Source organism: Ostrea edulis, chromosome 1, assembly GCF_947568905.1.
Source record: "Ostrea edulis chromosome 1, xbOstEdul1.1, whole genome shotgun sequence".
Taxonomy (NCBI): Eukaryota; Metazoa; Mollusca; class Bivalvia; order Ostreida; family Ostreidae; genus Ostrea; species Ostrea edulis.
The window spans coordinates 53,971,906-53,999,405 of NC_079164.1; the positions used below are offsets into that span (position 1 = coordinate 53,971,906).

At 36.6% G+C, this 27,500-nt stretch overlaps 1 protein-coding gene across 3 annotated transcripts in view; it reads right to left on the reverse strand.

Annotated features, from left to right (window-relative positions):
* Positions 1-22,941, reverse strand: part of LOC125649834 (uncharacterized) — a 44,806-nt gene extending 21,865 nt beyond the window's left edge. The window contains exons 1-5 of one of the 3 annotated variants that reach the window (XR_008799961.1): positions 22,777-22,902; positions 19,728-19,939; positions 16,137-16,323; positions 5,117-5,258; positions 2,562-2,651 (exon numbers count right to left, since the gene is read on the reverse strand). Coding sequence is in view for 2 of the 3 variants with exons in the window: in XM_056154048.1 (XP_056010023.1) it covers positions 2,562-2,651; positions 5,117-5,258; positions 16,137-16,323; positions 19,728-19,939; positions 22,777-22,821 (676 nt within the window). In the remaining variant the exon portion in view is untranslated. Of the gene's footprint in view, positions 1-2,561; positions 2,652-5,116; positions 5,259-16,136; positions 16,324-19,727; positions 19,940-22,776 lie in introns of all 3 variants that reach the window. The other 2 variants (XM_048877658.2, XM_056154048.1) reach the window with 2 other exon arrangements.
* Positions 22,942-27,500: the final 4,559 nt, after the last annotated feature.

Below are 27,500 nucleotides of genomic sequence, written 5' to 3' on the forward strand. Positions count from 1 at the left end.
GGGAAAAACATATATATATATAATTGGGAAAAAATAGCTAATTTTAGTGAGGGGAAACAGCCGAATATCGGTGGCATTTTATCCCCAAAAAAATCACTGTGAGTACAAGTTAAAAGTATCACAAATCCCAAAGGCAATGAAATCTGGAAAAAAAATTCCTGTTCTGAATTTCTAAGCTAAATTCTAACATTCAGCAACAGTATAAAACAAAATGTGTTCTTAAAACTTAAATGCCCTCAAAAGTGCCCACACTGATAAAAGACTTTACATAATATAATAGGTGTTTTAGGCTGTTCAAAATTAATTCTACGTTTAACGTCACCTCAAAACTTCAAAACCTACGAGGGAGGGAGGAAAAAAATAAACAAACAAAAATTTTAAACAAATGTGTATCTATTGAAAATCACCTATCCAGTGACCCCAAAAATCAACAATTTCAAATAATAGACATTGTTGGGTTTTATATTCAAGTCCAAGTCAATTACAATAACCCAATTTAGTGACCAAAAAAGTAATATGTCAAATTAAACACATTGTAGGATTTGATTTTCAAGTCCAAGTAAATTTTCCCAGCAAAGACTTTTTCCTTAATCTGGGTTTGTATCCCCTCTGCGGACACACCTTGCAGATTGGGTGAGCGGAGGAGTCGCTTGCGATAACAACAATGGATTGTCATCACCACAAACAGCAAACTAAAGGAAAGCTTTTCCTTTTGTGGAAATGGTTGCTAGACACATGTGACTCAAAGTTACAATTAAAATTATTATGACAATATTTCATATATTTTTGTAATGACACATCTTAAAGTTTAAAATATGCTTTACTTTGTTTTGTGTTGATTTTGTTTTTTTGTTATACAATTTTCTATGTACTATTAATCAGTTTTGAAAGGAAGATGCTAATTTGGTGTACCACAACTAAAAGATCAGTATTCTACAAATACAAGGCAGGGGGTTCCAATAGTTTAGGACGCCTTCAAATAAATTGATTAAAATATTACAGTTTTCTTTTTAGTGCTTTTAATTTTTATGATTAAATGCTTTGTACAAAGTAATTATCAATCAGTAAGTTCTGTATTTCCAATCGTAGTACAAACTGTCATGAAATAGTATATCGGAACTCTTCATTGTTGAGAAGGTAAATTTTATATGAAATGGTGGCCGTTTACAACGGCTTCGAAAATAGTCATCTTTATTTACTATGGGATTTACACCATGTAAAGGTAAAAAATGCATGTTTCATTGTTATTGGGAGTTAATAAGATGTCTAAGGTGAAAAGTTGAAGCGGTCAAGGAATTCAGTTTAACCCATTTTAATCGCAAAATGCGACCGAAGTTCAGGCAAGATTTCCCGAATCACTTTGTGTGACACTGGTCGGACATTCGGAAGAGGCGTCAGTCCAAATATCCAGCTTCGACGAATCTCGCTGAGATTAGTTCGGTTCAAACCATCTTTGTACGTTTTCTTTACTTTAATAGTAGCATATACTTCCATTTTCTTCATGTAAGGACCTCTGATCCAATTTTGCAATGCGTTTCCCTCTTACGCGGGATGTAGAATTAAGTCGCTAAATGAAAAACCAAACCTGAACGACTACTTCAAATCCGGATTTGTTTGTTTTTTCAAAACGGCAATTTCGCCGAAACCTACGCGCACGGGTGACGTTAAACATAGAATTAACTTTAGGCAGCCTTAACATTAAAACATCAAAAGATATGACTGATTTAAATCCATCCTAGAGTCAAAACCTTGCGGTTGCTGAAATTCACCTTTTTTGTATATCCTTTTCTGCTACTCCTTAAATATGCATTAAAATTTTATACGATATTAGCAAACTTAAAGAAGTCATTCAAATCGTTATTATAATCATCACTGTCACAAACACACCAACAGAAGGACATAGTCATCACTGTCACATACACACAGACAGAAGGACATAGTCATCACTGTCACATACACACCGACAGAAGGACATAGTCATCACTGTCAAATACACACAGACAGAAGGACATAGTCATCACTGTCACATACACACAGACAGAAGGACATAGTCATCACTGTAACATACACACAGACAGAAGGACATAGTCATCACTGTCACATACACACAGACAGAAGGACATAGTCATCATTGTCACATACACACAGACAGAAGGACATAGTCATCACTGTAACATACACACAGACAGAAGGACATAGTCATCACTGTCACATACACACAGACAGAAGGACATAGTCATCACTGTAACATACACACAGACAGAAGGACATAGTCATCACTGTCACATACACACGACAGAAGGACATAGTCATCACTGTCACATACACACCGACAGAAGGACATAAGTCATCACTGTCACATACACACCGACAGAAGGACATAGTCATCACTGTCACATACACACAGACAGAAGGACATAGTCATCACTGTAACATAATACGTCCTGTCTAAAGACAGGCATATAAAAATTGTATAACTCTTACTTTAAGATAAAACCTGAATATACAGGAATTAAAATAGAGATATTTACATGTCATTCATGCAACCTTTGTCTGCTTACTTGATACTTTGATTTTCTTTGTGGTTGGTTCCTCTGAATCATCGTCCTCTATTAAATCAATCACTTCAGGAGATTTTGAGGGATTTTCATCTATCATCAATAATACAGATGCTATAATATTGAATTCTATAAATGCACAATTACATTTGCATCACACAGTGACCTTAAAATCAAAAGGTGTATCTACAAGCAGTGTACCAGGTTTGAGGTCTGTCAAGCAAAGGGTTCTCAAGATATTGAGTAGACAATATCTTATTGTGTCCAGTTTGACCCTTAAACTCAAAATCAATTGGGGTCATCTACTTCTTAGGGGAAACCAGTGAACCAAGTTTGAAGTCTGTCAAGCAAATGGTTCTCAAGATGTTGAGCAGACAGTATCTTACTATGTCCAGTTTGACTCTTGAGCTTTGAACTTGTGACCTAAAAATCAAAAGGGATCATCTACTCTCTAGGAGCAACCACTGTGCTAAGTTTGGTAACTGTAAAGCAAAGGGTTCTTTAGATTTTGAGTGGACAAGACTTGGTCTACAGACCAGCATACTGACCTTTTAACTTGTGACTTAAAAATCAATACGGATCATCTACTCTATAGGGGCAACCACTATACAAAGATTGATAACTGCCACGCAAAGGGTTCTTTAGATATTGAACAGACAATATCTTATTATGTCTAGCTTGATCTTTGACCTTTAACCTTAAGACCTCACATCTACTTCTTAGGAAAAACCTGTGTATCAAGTTTGATGTCTGTTAAACAAAGCATTCTCAAGATAATGTGCGAATAATATTATAATATGTCAAGTTTGACCCTAGTGACCTAAAAATCATTAGGGGTCATCTACTTTCTAGGGGTAACCAATGTACCAAGTTTGATAACTGTCAAACAAAGAATCCTTTAGATATTGAGCAGACAAGACTTGGTCTACAGACCAACAAACAGGAGCAAAACAATATGCCCCTCTTTTTCAAAAAGAGGCAAAAATATGAAAGCCCTACCATACAGAGTTCAAAAGATATTGTCTAATTTAACTTTTCTTAAAAGTAGATCAAAATCCAAGGTCAAATTAATAAGGTTCAAAAATATGCATGATACATGTACATGAAAAATGAAGGATATATTACTTCTCATTCAAAAATTATGAGCGAGTTAAAGTTTGGAAATTTGGGTCAAAATCTAAGGTCAAGGTCAAAGATCATAGAATGGAATGTAAGGTCTTGCCATAAGGAATTTATATACAAAATACCTTATATAGTTCAGGAGATATTGTTTACGTAAGGTTTTCTTAAAAGTAGAAAGGAAGTTGAACTCTAAAGCCAAGCAAAATGTCTTGTCACAAGAAATGCACAATCAAATTATAAGAGCCCTATCATACACCATTCAAAAGTTATGAGCAAGGTTATAGTTTCAGACAAACAGGCAGGATGGAACCAATACCCCCCCCCCCCCCCCCCCCCCCCCCCCCCCCCCACACACTAGTATCAGGGGCATAAAAGAACTTGAATCCTTGAATCCATACAACTTAGAAATGTTTGCATTTTGATATGATTTAGTGTGGCCCTAGCTGCTACTCTTGAAAAGAATTTGGTTTACTAATATCATGTACATTCATAAAGAAAACTTAGATCTCCCCAGGGTGCTCCTGAATTGAGCAAAATTGAATTTGAACTACCTGAAAATGCTTGCATATCAATATGACTAATCCTGGCTCTGCTGGTTTGTTTTAAGGATGTTCTCCTATATAAAACTCTGATCCCCCCCCCCCCCAGACTTGCTCATTTAAGCTTTAATTCAGCTCAGGCAAGATAAAAGAAAACAAGGGAGGAGGTCTACAGACTGTGGACAAAAGTATTCGCACGGTCGCAACAATTTTCAAACATGTTTATCGAGTATCATACAATATAGATCAAAAGTGTGTACGGTATGTGTGGAAATATACAAAGACAACATTTTTAAAAATTCCTATCAAGATCCACAACTGTGCATGTTTGTCAAATTGTATAAAACTGAATATATCAAACTGACAAAGTCCCAATATATATAGGTACTGGACATGGTGCCATCAACTTTGTTTTACAAATGTAACTGTTGAAGTCATGTGCAACGTCTTTTATAGAATCCAAACTAACTCCTACGTATCACCTCTATCATTACTATTTCAAAGTAATTCCCTATACAAGTGGTTAAAAAGATGTCTCATTTTTCATTAAATACTACCATATTATTTGGATACATCCACATTTAAATACAAAGTACATTTGATTGCATAAATGAACTATAGAACATCACCACTGTTACATTAAAATGGCTTTGTAAAATAAATCAATTTTCACAGAATCTTAAAATTGGCTAATCAAAAAATTGATACAGAAAAACAGGCTCATAACGAACACTCATACGAATGCATGCTTATTTTGATATGAATATCAATACTATCCCCTATGAGAGGAAAGTAATGAAATTTTGTTTGGATATAATGCAGTTTAGTTATAATGAATTGTCTTTTGCTGACCCTGGAGGTTCGCTATATACGTGTTTTACAGTACCTATATCTGACCTTTACTGTGAAGGACGACAATTGAAGTCTCTGGACTGTGGTTGGATGTGTACTTCTGGCATACATCAGATGCTAGTTTTTCATTTTCTGAGGTGAAAACATATCCATTGGCTACCTCACTTTCAGAAGATAGATCACTATCCTGTTCAAATGAACTTTACAATGTCAATGCTTTACAAAATTATAGTAATCTCTCACAAGGAGGTTGTGTATTTACTTTATGTGCAGTAATTTCATGATTCCTTTAATACAGGTGACTCGAGATCACTCAAAGTTTAAGGGACCTTGATAAAACTTTGAGAAATCACGAGTTCGAGAGATTGAAGGTCAAGTCAAATCCGTAAATTAAAGGTCCGACCATAATAATTCTGATTTTATAGTAACCAGATCGCATATTTACAACATCCTGGCATTCTTTTGACAAGTTTTTTGTCATATCTTTAGGTAATTGGCTTGATTTCAACAACAGAGCTTTATCTTGCATAAATGAAAGGATTTTTTGGTCAAATTTAGGTATTTAGTTGTTCTTTTTTCATGCTAAAATAAACATACATGTACATACATGTGTATTTACATCATTTTCTCAAAATTACAAACTCCCTGCCAAGTCCAAACAAATCATAAGTTTTATTTATAGTTGGATTATATAACAAAGACAAAGCACAGGTGTAGGGTCAAAACTGACCAATCAAACAATTAACTCTCCACCCCCCCAAAAAAAGCCCAAATGATGTGCAGTCCCTGACGTAAAAACCAACTTACCAAGCAGAATTAACAATACTCTTAAGTGATGTTGTGTATACAATACTACCACATTGAAAGATAAAAAGTGAAAAAATATGTTTTATGGGAGTCGAAGTTCATTTGAGAGATTGAGAACTTTGTAAAATTGAGAACTTTGAGAGATTGAAAACATTGAGAGACTGAGAACTTTGAGAGATTGAAACTTTGAGAACTTTGAGAGATTGAAAGTTAAAGAGATTGAGAACTTTGAGAGATTGAAAGTTAAAGAGATTGAGAACTTTGAGAGATTGTGAAAGTTAAAGAGATTGAGAACTTTGAGAGATTGAAAGTTTGAGAATTTTGAGAGATTGAAAGTTAAAGAGATTGAGAACTTTGAGAGATTGAAAGTTTAAGAGATTGAGAACTTTGAGAGATTGAAAACTTTGAGAGATTGAGAACTTTGAGAGATTGAAACTTTGAGAGATTGAAACTTTGAGAGATTGAAAGTTTGAGAACTTTGAGAGATTGAAAACTTTGAGAGATTGAGAACTTAAAGAGATTGAAACTTTGAGAGATTGTTCATCCCACACTGCTTCATCCATTCTCTCATTCCTCAGCACTTGTATAAGAACCTTAGCTTCTCTTAATAGCTTTCATAAGATCACACTGTTTAGTCCGCAAATTGTTTGTCAAACACACAGTCTCATTTAAGGGAGCATGGAAACAATTTTTGATTGATTGAAATTGACAGTATTTTGTTAGAGAAATAATGATCTTCTATAAATAAGTGAATTAAAAATATTTTTACACAGGATATACATGTACTTTGTATTTACATGAAATACGGCTCCCAAATTTGTGTTTGTCATAGCCAGGAAACCACGTTCGGAGGTGAGGACACCAAAATTTATAAAATGGAAGTCTAAAGTATTCATGATTTTGAAATACAGTAATGATAAATCAAGTTTGGGGGCAAGCACAAAGAAAGAACAGAAAATTTTTGTTGTGAAATTTTCACCAAAGCCATCTACTTTGTAATGGATTCACGTGACATGTAAACAGCTCATGCCTTGTTTTGAAAATGAAAAGTTTATATATCTCAAATATATCTTCCATCAGTTTTAAAAATTTAGGTGTGTTGCTACATTTTCCACGAATCAAATACTCTCATATTATCAATCAAACATCTAAATAATTTTTGTACCAAAAAATTGTGGCCATGTTCCAAAGATTTAAGATGTTAAGATGCGTTTGCTAACATTGTTACATGGGCAACAATGAAATGAAATCTAAGTATATCTGCTAAACACCACCCTGCATTATCATCAATGTTTTTCTTCCTAACATCTCTAAACCTGAAACTACAGCTGTAAATGTAGATTTGAATTTGGAAAGTAGATCAACTCTGCTAAACCACCTAGTTTCACAGAATAGATTTACCCCTCCCACAAAGACAAAATGTCACTTGCTCCTTTGTAGATTTGTTAGTACATTCATCTGCCTCTGTTGTAGTCACACACCATCCATTATTGAGGCTGATTGTAACAAATATTCAGCAATTCATTTCGAATGTCTGGTTCTGATATTAGGGTTATCAAAATGATCTCGGAGATTACTGTAGATTCCTAAATATACGCGAGGAATTTATCATTATGTAATCTCAAGAGAGGCATTACTCACCAAATAAAATTATTTGCTTTTATTTTCCTGTTGTTAAAATACATGCAAGAACTCTTGATTAACAGACCACATGCACACTCATGTTGACACGATTTGACGTATTCCTGTCATTTCGCAATATTAAGTACTTGAGTAAAATAAGGAATGTACAGTATCATTGTCTTGAGCCTTCAAATTGAGGGTGACATACAGTTACTTCTTTCCTTAGTATGACCTCCAATAGCTATGTTTTGCTTGCCACACTAACTAATAATGTTTTTAAGCAGTGCACATCTCTGTACTGCATGGCCTGTTCTATGTGAGACATATTTTATCACAGAATTTATTATCTTTTAACACTGTTAGGGTACATGACATGCCTGTCTGCAACTACATGATACATATCTATGTTTGCATGCTTGAGGTCACAACCTGTGATGCTGTTGATTACAATTCCCAAAGGAGGCCACAGTGACTTACTTTTAGGTTACGACATCACCGCTACTCTTGTCAAGAATTTCTCTTGTTTTAAATTTCCTACACACTTTCACGTAAAACATTCAATTCCTATTCTAGTCCCACACCCACAATTCTTCAGGAATTGAAGAAACTAGTCGAGTATACTCAATCTGCTTTGTGATATTTTTATTACATATATGTGTAAATATTTATATATATAAATTGTGTTTGACTCGATGGCTCGTACTCATAGTTCTTGACATCTTGAAGTGAAATCACAGCCCAATTATTTACTCTGTATAACTAAGCAAATTTATTATCAAATTCTTGAACGTTCGATCTCTCAGAGAGAAATTTCATTGTTTTTCACTCTCAATCTCTCTAAGTGGTGGTAGCATAAACACACCTTCACTCAAGCATAAAATGATTTCTGTTTGCACACCTTTCCAGGATAAGAGTGAATGCCTGAGGCTAGCTTGGCAGTGCTAATTTGGTGTTTACATAGGTGAAATATTGCCAGAGCTTCTTTTCAGGGTGGAGAGTTAATTGTTTAATTTGTCAGTTTGCACCCTACACCTGTGCTTTGTCTTTGTTATATAATCTCATCATCATCATCAACCAGTTTTGATTATACAGGCCATGGATTAATCCTCATGTCGAGGATGTGGCCTGTCGAGACTCGAGAGTGAAGTCTTTTTTCCTCTCCAAGCCTGGCGATCCAGTGGGTTGGTAGAGTCCATGTTCAGGGCTACACAATCACGCTTCACGAGTTCGCCCCAAGAAAGCTTTGGTCTGCCTTAAGGCCCTTTTATACTGAGCGCGAACACGAACTCGAAAGCGACCACTGCGAGTTTTCACGCGACTTTCCGTGAGAATCATTGTTCGTATTGAAAGCGGTGATACTTGTGGAAATTCGCAGATGACACGAGGTCATTTATGTTCTGGCCATGGCGAGCTACATATCTTCGGCTTTTATCATAAATAATTGGATATTCCTCGATTAAGAGAATGAGTTGTTCTGTTCTGTCACCTGGCATGATGAAGCCTGAATTGTCACAGACAAGTATGGTTATTGACCTCACATTCTGATTGGCTAATGAAAATTGTTCGTGCGGTCTTTTCCCAAAAATTCGCTCTGGAGGCTATCTCCGCGGTGTTCCGCGCGAACATGAATTCGGCCGCGTTCGCCGTCAGTATAAACAACATCATTCAAAATGAAGTTAAGCAATCCAATGCGAACACCGCATTCGCGGTCGTGTTCGCTGTCGCGTTCGTGCTCAGTATAAAAGGGCCTTTAGCCCTGCTGTGCTACAATGTTCATATATCTGATCTGCGAGATCCAATTTGTGCTACGCTCAACATGTCCAAGCCATCTCAGCCTGCCCAGTTGGAGAACTTTAGCAATGTCTCTTATTTTGAGCCTAGATAGAAGAGTCTCAAAGTGGATGTCTTCTTCAGGCTTGACCAGGCAGGTCCATCTTATCATGGCTCTGTCATTACGTTGAAGGCACTCACTAATGTTGCCCACGTTTCTGAACCATAGAGCATGACACTCCTCACACAGCTGGAGTAAACTTGACCTCTGATTATAAATAAGATTTTCAATTTGTTTGAACTTGACCATGAGCAGGCTGTCCAGCACCCTTGGACAAAAAATAAGGGCAAATTTTAGGGGTAAAATTTTAAAAAATTAGGGCTAAATTAGGGCTAAAATTAGGAATTTTTAACCAAATTGCGGAAGTTTTAATTATTTAAAAGGACTTACCTTGTCAAATTTGACAATAAAGAAACTCACATGACACACAAATAAGATGTAAGTACAGGAAGGGCGTATTCCAGTGTTCCATGGTCTCAGCTATTATTGGCTATAACCTGAAATATAGAGAATTATAATGTAATAATTTCCTTTAAGATTAGAAAACCATATTTTAAAAAGCATTTGAGCAAGTTTCCACTATAATGCAGTCAAACCTGTTGTAAATTTATATGTATTTTGAACCTCAATCAAAATGCCACCTCTATATGTAAGTCAGTTTTCTCCAGATGTTGACCGTATACAAACAGGTTTGACTGCAAATACTATTGTATATAAAGAGAAGTGTTGCCTATTTGCTTCATAAGTTGCTGGAAAGGAACCATCTGATATATAGTTTTACTACAGCTCCTTAAAAGAACAAAAAGAAATACTTCTCTTTATTTGAATAAGTGAACAGCTTGCTACACTTTCAATGAAGGAGCAAACATCCCTCAGATATTCTTCATTGGGATAAATTGCTAATTAAAAAATATTACTATTTACATACCTAAAATCTCAACTCTTTATCACAAAGTCACAACCAATAAACAAGCTTGACACATGGATCCACAGGTCAACTGCCTTTCACTGCATCAGCATTATCTGAATAAGAACTGCAATCTACGTTAATAACACACATTTTGTATGAATGCATTTTGATTTTTCAAGACTGATAAAAAAGTAGGAATTGACATGAAAAATAAGGGCTTTTTTAGGATTTCCCCTTGAATTTTACATTTTTTTAGGAATTTTAGTAAAACTGAAAAAAAATTAGGAATTTTAGGGCCGCTGGACAGCCTGCATGAGACTAACTTTGCAAACAAGAGACCCATGGGTCACATCGTTCACCTGAGTCTAAAAAAAAAAACATTTTGGAATCTTTAGTCTCATAAAAAATTTTGACCCCATATTTTGGCCCCAACCTCATCATAAAAGGTCACAATAGAACCGAGCTTGAATTCACACAACATGGAGTTGCCTCAATACTGTGACCAAGAAAAACTTGCTGTTTTGGAGAAAATCATGATCAGAGGGTCATATATCATGAAATGAAAGGACTTGCCATAATAAATTTATATACAAAATGTGAAAGTTCTATCTTAAATAGTTTAGGAGATATTCAAAAAGTTAAGTTTTGTTAAAAGTAGGTCAAAGTCTATGGTAAAGGTCACAAGGTTAAAAACTTCAGTATCAAATAAAAGACCTTGTCATAAGGAATACACATATGAAATATGAGAGCCATATCACTCACCATTCAAAAGTTATTAGCAAGGTAAAAGTTTCAGACGGACAGAGGATATAAACCAATAACAACTCCCCCACCCACCCCCGACTTAGTCACTTTAGGAATGTTTGTATTTTGATATCATTTAGTGTGGTCCTACTAATCTTGAAAAGAATTTGTTTTAACTGATTTTCTGTATATTACCGTATCAACTTTGATCTCATATTATGGCCCCACCCCTACCTCTGGAGCCCCTGAATTGAACAAACTTGAATTTGCATTACCTGGGAATGCATATTAATATGAGTAATCATGGATATTCTCATAAAGAACTTTGATCCCCTATTGTGGCCCCACCCTACCCCTGGGCATCATGATTTGAACAAACTTCAATCTGCACTATCTAGGGATGCTTGCATATAGATATGAGTAGTGGTCCTGTTGTTCCTGAGAAGATTTTTTAAAGATTTATCCTATATATCCCCATGTAATACTTTGATCCCCTATTGTGGCTCCATCTTATCCATTACTGTTATGACCTGCAAACATACAGTTGTGAACCACATACCAAATTTCAGCTCAAAGCATGATGGAACAAAAGGCCCAGAGGCCTTATCAGTCACCTGAGTACTAGTATTAGTTAAAAGTATTATTAGCTCTAAAGGCTATGAAATCTAGACCAAATTTTTCTGTTCTGCATATCTAAGCTAAATTCTAATATGCAGCAACAGTTTAAAACAAGACGTGTTCTTAAAACTTAAATGCCTATAATAATGAAAGATTTACATAAAATAATATATGTAACATTGACATGATATGATTAATTCGGACCCATCCTATTGTCAAAAGCCTGGGGTTGCAAAATTTCACAATTTTGGTACATCCTTTTCTGCTTTTCCTAAATATGCATTATTTTTTATACCGTATCAGCAAATTTAAAGAAGTCTTTCAAATGATAAAGAAAATAATGACTATGATAATTTTGGCCCCACTCTACGCCTCGGATCATCAAATTTACAATGTTGTTCAAGGATTACCCATTCCTTCTAAGTATTTAGTTACAATTTAGTATCAATAGCATTAAAGAAAATAATTTCTAAAAGTTTTACACATATACACTATATATACCTAGTCATAACATCTACCCTGGGTATCATGAAATTTACAATTTTGGTAGAGGCCTCCCTGCTTTACATCACCAAGCACTTTGTTTTTCTTCAAGGTATGATGTTGTAGAGAAGATTTTTGAAAAAATTTCAATTTTTGTTACTCATTGCCCTGCCCCTCTGGCCCCTGGGGTGCAGGAGTCCTAAAATTTACAATTTATGTCCCCCTTGCCCCCATAATAATAACAAGAGGTCCAAGGGCCACATCACTCACCTGAGTCATCTTGGCTCATATTTCAAGATTTTCCCTATATATTTGTATGCAAAACTTTGATCCTTCCCTTGTGACCCCATCCTACCCCCGGGGGCCATGATTTGAATAAACTTGAATCTGCATTATGTCAGGAAGCTTTCATGTAAATCTCAGCTTTTCTGCCTCAGTGGTTCTTGAGAAGAGATTTTTAAAGATTTTCCTTATATATTTGTATGTAAAACTTTGATCCCCTATTGTGGCCCCATCCAACCCCCAGGGGCCATGATTTGAACAAACTTGAATCTGCACTATTTCAGGAAGCTTTCATGTAAATTTCAGCTTTTCTGGCCCAGTAGTTTTTGAGAAGAAGATTTTTAAAGATTTATCCTATATATTAGTATGTAAAACTTTGATCCCCTATTGTGACCCCATCCAACCCCCTGGGGCCATGATTTGAAAAAACTTGAATCTGCACTATGTCAGGAAGCTTTCATGTAAATTTCAGTTTTTCTGGCCCAGTGGTTCTTGAGAAGATTTTTAAATGACCCCATCCTATTTTTGTGATTATCTCCCCTTTGAAAGGGACATGACCCTTCATTTGTACAAATTTGAAAGACCTTTACCCAAGGATGCTTTGTGGCAAGTTTGGTTGAAAATGGCCCTGCCAGCGGTTCTTGAGAAGAAGCCGAAAATGTGAAAAGTTTATGACGACGCCGCCGCCGCCAACAGACAACGGACAAATTTTGATCAGAAAAGCTCACTTGAGCCTTTGGCTCAGGTGAGCTAATAATAATAATAATCTTTATTTTTAAAGTCGGATATACATAATCAACAATTAACATTAGCTATATACTAGCTATCTACCTACTTGCACGGATTTTTGCACTAGGGGGCCTTTGAGTGGGAGGAAACCGGAGTACCCAGAGGAAACCCATGTGTCCGAGTGGGTGACCAACATACCCTCTCATATACAGCCACTGTCGATCACAGGGATCAAACTTGGGTCGCAGCTGTGAGAAGCGAGTGTGTTAACCACTACACTACCCGGTCATCCCAACGATGCTTTATATCAAATTCGAAAAGAATTGGAATAGTAGTTATCAAGAAGAAGTTAAAAATTATCTATTGTTTACACATTTAATAACTGGCCATTTTGGCCCCACCCTTATATCAAAACCCCTACCCCTGAGATCATAAAATTTACAATTTTGTTAAAGGACTACCAGCTCTTTCTAAATATCCATTTAGTTTATGTTATTTAAATGTTTACACATAAACACTATGTACCAAGTTTGGCCCTGCCCTGAGGTTAGAACCTCTAAGCCAGGAATCATGAAATTTACAATTTTGGTAGAGGCCCTCCTGCTCTACATCACCATACATTTAGTTTTTCTTACACAGTTGTAGAGAAGAAGAATTTTGAAAATTGGTCAATTTTTGGCCCCAGGAATCCTGAAATTTACAATTTATGCCCCCTTGTCCCAAAGATGCTTCATACTAAATTTGAAAAGAATTGGAATAGCAGTTATCAAGAAGTTAAAAATGTTCAATTACTCAGGTGACCTAAAAAATAAGTTGTGACAGACGGGACAGATCGATGGACGAACAGAGTAAAAACTAGTCATCTCTTTCAGCTCCACCAGTAGGGGACTAATAAATATAAAGTTGCAAACATAATTTAATTATTTAGATTTAATATGGTCAATTTATTCTGTCCCAAATTTTAAGTTTCACAATACACACGTGAAGCTTTTATATTACACTACACAAGAAGAATTCTATATACATACATATATCAACCATTTTAAGGTAAGGTTTGCGACATTTTGACATGTAGCGAACAAAGTCATGTTGCATATCAGTATGTTCAGTAGGACTTTATCTTTTAAAAATTTACTTTTTTTTTTAAAATTTGCCTGTGTCGTTTTTTGACCAGATGGGCTTAATTTTGAGATGGTTTACATTTTAAAGATCTTTTAACAAAAGGGAATACTAGTGGTATAAAAATTACATGAGGCAAACTTATGGGATAAAAAGCTGGTAGAATTTCTAAAAACAGTATCATCTATCAGATTATACTAATAGGTTAAGAAATTTTATTCAAAACACAAAAAATAGCACTCTTTATATCTTGAATAAAATTTAAATTGGTTGCCATGGCAACAAAAAATGCATATTGAGCGGCTTTACAAGGTCTACAACAGAAAAATTTCATTTTAAACATAATATTTGGACCATGAACATTTAAGAAAGCATATAAAATTACAACCCACCGGGCTTTATTTCCATGGTAACAGATTTCATTTATGCGATTTTTCACTGTTTTATAATTTTAAAACTGCTGATGGGTGCATTGAACATTTTCATGAACATGCACTGAGCATTTTCATTAACAAAATACAATTCCAGACCAAAATGATATTTATATTTATTTGTCAAGTATTGTAGTATCACATTTATTAGAAATCTTCAATTTCCAGGCGGGTTTTCCACAGTCCCGCTTCGTCCTAGATTCCATGTTTCATTTGCCCGATCCTGTCTTATATACTACATCTTTGAAATAAATTCCCTCTTCTTGTTCCATTGCTTGATGTTTGTTTACTTAGTTGAACACACGACTCTAACCTTCGCGACAATATAAAGCCCGGTCAGTGGCAGATCTGGAGGGGGTGGGGTGAATTAACGTAAAGTTAGTAAAAATGACACTTAACAAATCTGTTTTTATGTCGACAGGATCCATGCCGTTATGCAGATGTTCCTAAGACAAAATTAAGGATATTATAAGATATAGGCCTACCATTCTTACGTAATCATATCAGTCCGTTTTCTACATTCCAAAGTTCATGTGATAAATCGCTCATTCGGCGCAAGTAGTGTCATAGCATTGAAATATAAAGTGCATGTAATTAGAAAGGTAGAGCATGGTCAGGTTTATATTTTTAAAAAACGCTTGTCATAAAAATTCCTTACTTCGTTAATGTCGAACTTCGTTAAATTTGAGGATACTTGTCTATTCACAAACAATGATTGATTATATAACAGCATCAAAATAAATCCTACTTTCCCTAGCAAGATTTGCAGAGGTTTAATGTGATCATCTCATGGTTTCACACAAAATATCAGCAACCAGTACTGATCATCATCTTTTACCAGAGCCATGCCGCTGTTTACAAACAACTGACTTTCTACATGTATTCCAAATGCCGATACCCATTCAGTGGCGATTTCAAGGTCACAACATAAAATGGAAATTACCGTAGCGCATACTATATATAAAAAATTGACTTTTATAATATGAAAGAAAATAATTTATAAATGATCATTTGAGAAACATTATTATTATTTTGTTATGGAGATTTACACATACGCCGTTTGACAGCGGTAGTAGATAACAAGAAAATATTATGACATTTTCCCACGATAAAACTATGTCATGACGCATTTTTTCATTGTGACGTCATGAAGTGCGAAATGCACTAAGGTATATCAAGAGTTATCTCCCTGTTGTTGCAAACCTTACCTTAAACCAAAGTTATTTCATTTTATTATCTTGAAATTCGAGTTAACTGAGCAATGTGGTAGCTTTCAGCCAGATGCTGTTGTGTCTCATAGTGAAAAGATCTTTTTTGTTTAACTTTGCTTTCCAGCATACACATATTTCAGGATTAAAAAACAAAAATCAGATTTGGTGCATAAAGGTTCCATAGTTACTAATATCATTTCATTTAAATAAATCAATATTAATGAAAATCTTCAACAAAAGCATTAGCAAACAAGATACTAGTATAAAAATCACATACAAGCAATTGACAATGAGCTGCAAGCATTCTGATGTACACATCAAGCCAGGACTCGGTACAAACATTGCTGGCTATTTCCTTGGTAAACTTGGCCAGCTCTAGTGTAGGTATTCTATGTCTGAAGTGAAGCAAGAGCTGTAGAAAAGTTGATTTTAGTCCCGGGGAGAGTGTATGGAAAACAGGAACACTAAAATTAGAAACAAGAAATGTTTTAGAAACATATATGTATACGCTTCTATGTAGCAATTATATTGAAAAGGATCAACTTTTCATTAAGGAGGTACACTACATCGTCATAATGGCTGACTTCCTTTTAAAACATGGATGAAAATATAAATATTGCCTATTCATTTAAAAAATCATCGTGTAGCTTAGTAGGTTAGCACATCGACTACTAAACTGTAGATCGCAGGTTTAAGTCCAGCAAGGGTTTTAATTTTTTTCAGATTGCTTTGTAGTAAAACTGCATTTTTTGACTAAATAAGGTAAATTTGAAAACTTTCAATTTCAAAATACTGTTGTACATATCCTTCATTTTTCATCCATATAAAATTTCTCTGGTGTAGCATACCTCCTTAAGAATGTCTGTAGTGATAGTGAACAAGAGGCAGGGGTATAAAAATGTAATCTAAATTATCAAAAACACAAACACACAGTGCAATTAATTTTTGTGCACGCAGGTTTGTTTGTGACACAGTTGATATTTCCAAAAAGAAAGGTTGTGTTGATGCATCGTGATGCCATCAGTTTCAGAGGATACTGATATGGAATAAGAAAACCACAGTGTGGTGATCCGGAAAACCGGATCACACTCTGTGAAATCCAAAGTATCAAAAAACGAAACATTGATGGGTATATAATAAAGTAATATTCCGTATACAGTACAGTAATATTCTGTATACAGTACAATAATATTCAGTATACAGTAAATACACAGAGTTAGAATCATTATGTTTAATGAAATCATATCATAAAATACTTTAACATATACATGTTAAAGTATACAGAGGTGCGGATGTCAACAGTGACCACTACCTGTTGAAAGCTACCATCAAACTGAAACTACGCAGAAATCACCAACAGCAAGGAATGAAAAGGAAATTTGATATAGATAAATTAAAAATCCCAAATATTAATAAGGCGTTCAATTTGGAATTAAAAAACAGATTTAAAGCACTTGAAAACAACCCTGATGATCAAGATAACATTCAAGGAAAGTGGGACACCATCAAAGAAACATATGTTGAAACAGCTCCAAAAACTTTGGGTTATAGAACAAAAAAGAATAAGGAATGGCTAACATCAGACACATGGGAAAGAATAAGTGAAAGGAAGAAAATGAAACAAAAAATCATAAGCACAAAGTCGACCAGATTACAAGAACAAATGCAAATTTCATATAGAGAAAAAGACAAAGAAGTGCAAGAAAAGACAGAAGAATGCACCTTGACAACCTTGCAAAAAGAGCAGAACATGCAGCTTCTCATGGAGAAATGAGCGTTGTGTATAAGATAACTAAACAGCTATGTCGTAAAAATACAACCCAACCAGCTCTTGTTAAGGACAAAGACGGCCACCCACTATCGACAGATCATGAACAGGCCAAAAGGTGGGTCCAGTATTTTCAAGAAGTATTAAATTGTCCAGAACCTGATGAACCTACTACTCCTGTACCTGTTGAAGAAGACCTGGAAATAGACCTCGAACCACCAACATTGGAGGAAGTTAAAAATTCTATTAAAAATCTTAAAAATGGGAAATCACCTGGCATTGACAACATCCATGCTGAAATGCTAAAATCAGATATTGTCACATCAGCAAACAAACTACTGAGCTTATTTGTATCCATCTGGGAAAACGAGACTATACCATCTGATTGGAGTAAAGGACTTATCGTAAAACTAGCAAAAAAGGGAAACCTCCAAATATGTGATAACTGGAGAGGAACAACATTGCTCTCAGTCCCCAGTAAGGTATTCTGCAAAATACTTCTCAGCAGAATAGATGAAGCTATTGATGATAAATTGAGAGAAGAACAAGCTGGGTTCAGAAGAGGAAGAGGCTGCATAGACCAGATTTTTGCCATTCGTAATATTATCAAACAATGTATTGAATGGAAAATCCCACTATACATCAACTATATTGACTTTAAGAGGGCATTTGACAGTGTGCATAGGGATACATTGTGGAAAATAGTTAGATCATATGGCATCCCAATGAAGATCTGTAACCTTATGCGAGCATTCTACGAAAACTTTGAATGCAGTGTCATATTAGAAAAGAACATCTCTGAGTCCTTTAGTGTCAAATCTGGAGTTAGACAAGGATGTATATTGTCACCTATCCTCTTCTTAATAGTCATTGATTGGATCCAAAGAAACAGCACAGCAGATAAGAAGAGAGGTATCCAGTGGACTATGTTCAGCAACCTAGAGGACCTAGAATTTGTAGACGACCTTGCAGAGATCTCAGGAAACAAGACCCATCTACAAGAAAAAACAGATCAGCTGCACAAATTTGCCAAACAAACTGGTCTTAACATCAACACCAAAAAGACCAAGGTGATGACAATAAATGCTTCAGTGGAACCTGTGGTTTTAAATGGAGAACCGCTGGAGGAGGTAGAGGACTTCACCTACCTAGGAAGCATACTTAGCAAGGACAACCGTGCCGGGAAAGACATAAAGGCAAGACTCAACAAAGCACATGCAGCATTCGCCCAACTCCAAACCATCTGGAAATCAAACAGTTACAGTCTGAGGACCAAAGTCCAACTTTATAACAGCAATGTGAAATCAGTCCTCCTGTATGGGTCTGAATGCTGGCGTGTTATAGACAGTGATATGTGAAAAGTTGAGGCCTTCCACAACAGCTGCCTTAGAAAAATAAATAGAATCTTTTGGCCAAACAAAATCAGTAATAAAAACCTACACCAAAAGTTAAAAAGCAAGAACATCAGCACAGAAATAAAACAAAGAAGAATGAGATGGCTTGGTCACGTAATGAGAATGCCCCAGAACAGGATTCCCAAAGTAACTCTACACTGGACACCACCTGGAAAGAGGAAAAGAGGCAGACCACGTACCACCTGGAGGAGAACCGTAACATCAGAACTTGAGGAAATGGGCTACTCATGGGGACAGGCACAGTATATTGCCAAGGACAGAGCTAGATGGAGACAACCTGTTGAAGCCTTATGTCCCACCGGGGATGAAGAGGATAAGTAAGTAATATCAAAAAATACTTGGGTACTTTAATACAGTGGTTTTATTTTCATAATCTTTCATGTAGTTCATAGTGATTATAGTGAAAATAAAGGCTATGCAAATGTTTTCCCCTTCACAGTACTACATGTACATGCACTCAAATACAATCTAGATATTTGCCGCAGTGTAAATTTCTCTTATTTTTCACTGTATATCAAAACCATGAAAATTAAACTGAATATAGTGCTTGTGATGTGTGCTTGAACTGTGCCGAAAATAACCCAAGAAGGAATTCATAGCTGTATGTACAACAATGACTTTTCAATACAAGGAATGTTAGAATTAGTCACCAGGAAATATTGTAATGGTTTGTAATGGTAATTACAATTCAAGTTCACAATTCTGAGTGACTGGTTCCTCCTGTTGTAAACAAGTGAGTAATTCTGACCACTGTGGCAGGCAGCCATACTTAGACATCACCTCGTTCTCATACCACTGCACTGCAGTGCTTAAACATGCTGCCTCTTCGTTGTTCACAAGCTCTTCTACTAGACATTTCCAAAGTCCCCACTCATAGTCCAACAAATCCATGGCTCTCTGAAAGAAAATGCCAATTTTCTCAATAAGTATGCAACTATGTATCACTGAACAACAATTAGGAAAACTACCTGAAATCGTCAGGATCCGTTGAGAATGCAATGTTTCATTAAATATCCTTTTTCAGATGCTGGTACATGTCTCTCAAGTTACAAACATTCAACATTATGCCCCAGATGGCAACAAAGAAACAAATACATGTAACATGTTTTGTCATAAAGAATCTATATACAAAATAGTTCAGGAGATATTGCAGTCTGCTTAAATTAAGTTTTCTTAGAAGTAGGGCAAACTCCAAAGTTAAAAGATTAATAAACTTTAGTACCAAAGAAAGTTCATGTCACAACAAGAGGCCCATGGGCTTTGATAGTCACCAAAGTATCATAGACCATATTTGCATTTAAAGACCCAATTCTAAATTAACACCCCCATATTCTTCCTGTATGGTGATCAATGGTAAGTCGTCTGTCAATCAGTGTGCCACGATCGGTCTAACAATCGGCTGATCGGTATGAAATACATCAGCCAGCATTTGAACCAATGATAGGTTGTATTTACAAACTACAGCCATCTGCCAAAAGTTTAGAGATAAAATGGCAGATCTAAATTCCAACTTCACGGAAGTGGCTTGTTTTTTCTTTTGTAAATTCTATATATAGATAATGGGGATTCCGTATGCATATCACATATAAGTACAGGGTCTTGTGTCGTCATATGTTGGTATTTGTTTGATGATCGTCCGATACAAGCTTCTGAATGTAGCTATGGGAAAGTCTAAAAAAAAATCGCCAGCAGTGAAACAAATTATCGTAGACAGTTACAGACAAACGGGAAATTATTCTGAAACTGCTAGGGTATTGAAAATGGACCGAAAAACTGTGTATGCTGTTGTAAAACGGTGTGAAATTTGAGGAAGTGCGGGAAATGCTAAAAAAATCGGGACGCCCCAGAAAAATAGACGTTAGAGACGAGCGCCAACTATTGCGGCTTGTAAAATTTGACCGTATCACCCCCATCAAAAGACATAACAGGACAATTTAATCAAGGTAGGCAAGTTCTTGTATCTGAAAGATCAATTCATCGTTATTTGTCAAACAATAAGTACCATCGACGTGTATACAGGAAGAAAATTAGGATTCGGGAACAAAACAGGAAAAACCGTGTGGCATGGGCGAGAGGAAAACGACGATGGATTGTTGACCATAACTGGTCAAAAGTGATCTTCTCTGATGAATGTAAAGTTGTTTTGGGACAAAATAATCGAGTTTATATTTGGAGAAAGGCAGGAGAAGAATGGTTACCAGCGTGCATCAGCCCCGGGGCACCACCGAAACCTGCTATGAGTTTAATGTTGTGGGGATGCATTACCTGGAACAGGGTTCCAAATTACCGCTCGCCCACTCGCATTGGCGACTAAACTTTGCTTGTGGGCACCCAAAATTTTCGTTCTCGTCGCCCAATTGGCGACCGTAACTGTCCGATCAACATTTTTCTTTCCGACCGATCTGAGTCCTATTATAATTGAAGTTCAATTTCCAGTTGAGGTTTTGCCACTTGGCGAGACATTCATGATTCCTGGGGTATCAAACCTTCCAAAATGTATTTAAACCAGAAGTTGAACAACGCAAGGGTTACTTCAAACAAAAAGAAAGCGTCTGCTTTTAACCAAAGTGGAAAGAAGGGGAGAATATGGCTCGATGACAGCAAAAAGGGGATGACGTGCTGTGTATGCAAAACATGACACGAAAGGTCCAGTTGTTGTGACAGCTTGCCCAAGTTATAAACTTGACAGCATCGTAAAGCTGAGAAATTTTGAAATAATATAAAAAGTCTGAAGAAACGTGTGTTAAAGTCAGACGCCGCGAAGATCATAAAGTTGCTAGGTTGACGAAATGAGAGTGGAAATGAGAGAGGTATTTGAAAGAATTATGGAGAAGGAAACAGAATTTAAATATTCATATTTTAATTTTTTAAATAAATTGCCATGTGACCTGATGTTTCTTTTTTCTTGTAAAAAAAAAAATCCCATGGTATTCAATTTCATGATATGTGTGGGCTACTGAAATTTCATGTGGGCTAACAGAATTTCTTATTCAGGGGCATTCAGTCGAAGTTGGAACCCTGCTGGAATGGAGTTGGCACACTAACAGTGGCTAATGGCAACATTAATGCAAATATATATATTGATATCCTTGAAGAACAATTGTGGCCAGTTGTAGTGAAAAATTTTCCTACTAACAATTACATATTTCAAGATGACAATGTCCCGGTTCACCGTGCCCGAATTGTACAAGAATATTAACAAATAAACAGAATTCCAGGTATGTTTTGGCCAGCACAGTCACCTGATGCAAATATAATTGAAAACATTTGGTTTCTGTTGAAAAATAAACTTAAACGCAGACTTTCTAATATAAACAATGTCACTGACTTGGAGTGAAATATAAATGACATCTGGATTAACATCCCGTTACTTACATACGGAACCTCTATCGATCCCTACCTTCCAGAATGTTGAAATGATCAGATCAAAGGGATATATAACAAAATACTGAGGTCAGATTTATTCTCTTTGTAATTTTATAGCCACTGAAAATCCATATTACGTTGACGTTTAGACATGGACATCCGCTATTTGTCTACAAACTTTTGACAGTTGGCTGTAAATCGCTATAACGACCATAGAATTTGCGAAATGCGAGACTGTTGAAACCCCTGTACCATCAACTTGTTTGTCAGTTGTTTGCCTCGATTTAAAAACTGACCATACGCAGAACAAGCTCTTGCGTTAGCGTGTCGAATCCGTTGAGAGATAATTATAATAGAAATAGCAATACTTTTTGCTTCGTCCTCAAGCACGGTAGACTCACGCCGTAAGACATATTAGACGGAACAATTCACTAAGGTGTAATGTGCAAGAAATACATAATTCAATGCATAAAGTACATAAGTACATTTGAACATACTACCAATTTGCAACCGGATATCCAAATTTAAGTTTGTATATCGAACCCGATGGAGAGTTTGATGAAATAGAAAAATCAAAGTACTGAAAAGCGCTAACAGGAGAAGACCATGCGTTCTTTATATCACAGGTTAATAACTTAGACACATAGCATGCATGTACATATATACACAGACATCACAACTTAACAAAAGAATACAAATAAAATAAACATTTCATGCAAGAATATACAGGTATGAAGGCATTTATAAGATTTAGAGGAAGAAATACAAACACTACAAGCAAGAGTGGATGTACATAAAAATCAGCAGTAAAATTCAGACAAACTCGCAATCTTTGTTGCAAGTAATGCAAAAAGCACAAACTATTTTAAATAGAAAGTTGGATAGATACCGATACATAGTAATAATAATTTAATTAATATAATTTGAATATAATTAAAATCGATAATGGTAGTAAATTAACATAAATATCTAAAAATGAAAGATTTACTGAGCCATGCAAAACACATCACATAAAAGGCTGCATAGATAAAAAGAGCAGAAGCAATATATAAAACTACGTACACTGGACCTAAAATCTGCCTGATTTACAATTACATGTGGGGCCAGACCAAGTGGAAATAATTTTTTAATTGATTTAAGGTGGTAAGATGTCAAGCTTCAATTTGCAAAGAGTTCCAGATCTTAGGAGCACTGTACCTAAAGGATTGTAACGTGTAGTGATCACCCAGTCAAGTACTGGTCATACTCGTCGTTGCTTTGCTTAACTTGCATGATGAAGAGAGACGCTTTACCACATCACTGGAAAAGCTGACTGGCACAGAGTCCGTCAAAGATGCAGCAAAATCTGGCCGACCTGACTGTAACAGGCAAGGCAAATATCTCAAAAGTCAGGGAAATAATTGAAAGAGATGGCAGATACACAATTCGTGATATTGCCAAAGCTGTTGGCATATCACTATCGCGGGTGCATTTCATTTTGAAGTGTATTTTGAAAGTACGAAAGATTTCTGCCAGATGGATACCGCATATGTTGACAGATGACCAAAAATGGGTACGAGTACAAACCGCTAAGCAAATGTTCAAATTGTTTCCCAAATTCAATCAAAGACAATGTGCAAACATTGTTACTAGTGACGAAACATGGGTTCACTATTTCGAACCAGTAAGAAAAATTGGAAACGAAATATGGCTAACTAAACACGGTAGAAGGCCTGTAGTTGCCAGAAGAACCATAAACACAACGAAGGTTCTTTGTTGCATATTCTTCTCATGTGTTGGTATAGCCGTACAAATTTCATTGCCGAAGGGCAAAGGTGTTGCAGGTCGGTATTACGGAGATGTTATATTAAAAAAGCTCGAGAAATATTATCATAAACAACGCCCTGTGTCAGGATTTAAGCATGTTCGTCTACTTCATGATAATGCTCCATCACATATACATCTGAGCTTGTGAAGCAATTTTTGAAGTCGGAGAAGGTTACCGTCCTGCCACACCCACCATACTCTCCAGATCTAGCCCCCATGCGACTTTTTCCTTTTTCCAAAACTTAGAAAGTTCTGACAAGCCCTTGGCTCAGCCATCAGTCAGTGCCTCAGAGGTCTACCAAATCAGCGTACCGTGATGGATTTCAGAAATGGATTCAGAGTTTGAAACTATGTATTTCAAACCGCGGAGAAGGGATGTAATGTTCATTTCACTATTTGAGTCGAATGCTTTTGAGATATCGTACAATACACATTACATATCGAACAGCCCTCGTATATATGTAGTGTTTGAGTTTTGGCTGTAATTCGTGCTATTGTAATGAAAGACATGCATGTTAGTATTCACTTTTTTGTATTTTATTATTCATCTATTGTTATTTTGTTTTGTATTTTTACAATTCATTTTTACAGTATATATGAAAAGGAATTAGTTGAGGGGGTATATTATTTGGGTAAAGGTATAAGCTAGAACTGCCATGGGTAAGTGATATGTTTATAGTGTGTTTGGGTGTTTTGGTGTATAATTTTTTTATGGCGGTGGGCATGTGTTATAGCCGGGAAACTATATAGTTAGCAGACGTGACTGATACCTGGAGCAGGTTAAAAAGTATAACCGTCAGCCACGCCCGTAACCAGAGGTGTTACTTTAAGAGTGTCTGACAGTTGAGGTGTCAGTAGGTAACGTAGGGATGAAAGTGTATTAAGTTTGGATATTCATGATACATTTGACACCGGCCCAGAGTTAAGCCCCGAACCACTGTCAGCAGACAAATGCCGATCTGGCATAGTGCCAACGCCACACAAACCACTCTGATGATAGAGGATGATGAAAAGGAGAGCGAGAGAAGATGCGATCAAAAGCAAATGGTCGATTCCTATCCCCAACTGGGGCATCTTAACAATAAGATACGGCGTTCGAGCCAAAAGCAATTAATCATACATAGACATAGCTATCCAGTGGATAAAGTTTAATATTGCTGGTACGATAGTGTTAATGTTGGTTGTAGGTATAGTTAGCAGAGTCTGAAGGTCAAAGGTAGTGACTCCTGCTGCTTGAAGTATTTGTATGAGGTTTGTTCTGTAGTGGTTGTGAAGTGGACAGTGCAAAGGGTAATGGGTGATTATTTCTGGGACCTGGCGGTGTGTACAATTGTTGTTTGTGTACCTGGTGTACTGACCTAAATCGCCCAATGGATTTGTTTTCCCCACCCTCAAGCGTGTAATGAATTTGTCGTAGTGAATGTTAGAGTGATATTTGAGAGGTTTTGAGCATGGGTTGGGTTTGATTTTAGCTATGAGTTTGGTGTTTGAGTTTAGTTGTTGTTTGTAGATGCCGATTATAGTGCGATGTATGGAGCTGTAAATTTCTCTGACCCCTAGCGATATGTGATAGGTAACCTTGTTATCACCTAGTGCTTGTTTGGCAGTGTTGTCGACAGTCTCGTTTCCTTGAATGCAGACATGTGAAGGTATCCACTGGAAGTGGATGTGTTGATTGTATTGTGTGGAATGGTGCAAGAGGGTGAGGATGGTGTTGAGAAGATCTGGCCTACTAGTTTGAAATGTTTGTAGTGCACTAAGGGGGTCACTGAGAATTACCGCTCTCCGATATCCCTTGCTGTGAATGTGTTTGAGTGCAACAATTAGAGCAACCATCTCCGTCGAGTAGACAGAGATGTTGTCCGTGCACCTATATCCCTCCTCTATGGGACTGCTGGGGTCATAGATGGCTGCACCCGTTTTGCCTGTGGTGGGTTCTTTGCTTCCATCAGTGTAGATTTTTTTGGAACCCTTGGTAGTGTATGTCTATGTGTTGCAGTGTTATTGCTTTGAAATTGATTACTGTGTTTTTTGGTGATTGCACTGCCGGTATTGGTGCAAACTGTAGGAGGAGGAGAGGTCCATGGAGCCATTGGTAGCAATTGTTTGGCAGGTGGCTCGGGTAGCCCATAAGTGTTTGCATATTTCTATATTTGGTAGACGAATGGTCCAGTCCCCCCCCCCCCCCCCCCCCCACTTTCGCTGGATTTGGTGTCAGTGTATGCGTATGTATGGGGTGCTTGCAATAATGTATTTGTAGGATTTGTTTTGTCAGAGGAGACCTTAATCCAGTACCTTAGAGAAAGTTGGAGTCTGCTTAGATTAATTGGTAGTTCTCCCGATTCCAATAGGACTGTGCTTTTTTCTGTGCTGTGATGGGTTCTAAGTGCATTCGGAGCGCCGACGATTGGATCCTGTCCAGACTTTGAAGATAGGTCCTGCAACCTGAGTTGTAAGCCTGACAACCATAGTCAAATGTTGGTCTAATAAGAGATCTGTAAAGCATCAGAATGGTTTGTTTGTCAGCACCAAATTTTGTGCCCGAAACAGAATGCATAAGGTTGAGTATTTTGCAACATTTAATTTTGAGTTTTTCGACGTGCGCTTTGAATGTCATATGTTCGTCGAAAATTACTCCCAGAAAGGTTACTTGTGATTCTGCCTTGAATGGTTGATTTCTTAGGTAGAGTTTTAGCTGGTGTTTGTAGTTAATGTGCGTTTGGTTAGTTTTGCCAAATAAGATTTCGACAGTTTTTGGTTGCGACAGATTGAAACCCCAGTGGATGGACCAGTTTGAAATTGAGTCCAGAGTGCTTTGCAACATTATGTTGATGATTTTAATAGAGCGACGTGTGTGATGATTTTGCGTGTCATCTGCAAACTGGGAGAGATCAGCTACTTGGTACGGTTGTTTATGGTGTTGTATTGTGGATGATTAGTCATTGATCACGAGATTAAAAAAGTGTAGGGCTGATAACAGAACCCTTTGGTGTACCATTGTTCAAGGTGTGCAGATATGAATTTGACTGGTTAACAGTGACCTGTATTTTCCTGTCTTTGAGGAAAGATCTGATGAAGAATGTGGATATGAAACATGACAGCTCTATCACTCACCATTCAAAAATTATGAGCAATTACAGTTCAAGTTTCAGACATACTTACAGACATACTTACAGACAAAACAATATGCTCAGACTATAGGCCTAGTCGCGGTGGCATAAAAAACTTAATCCACACAACATGTGCACATTTGCATTAGGATATGAGTTAGTGTGGCCCTGCTACT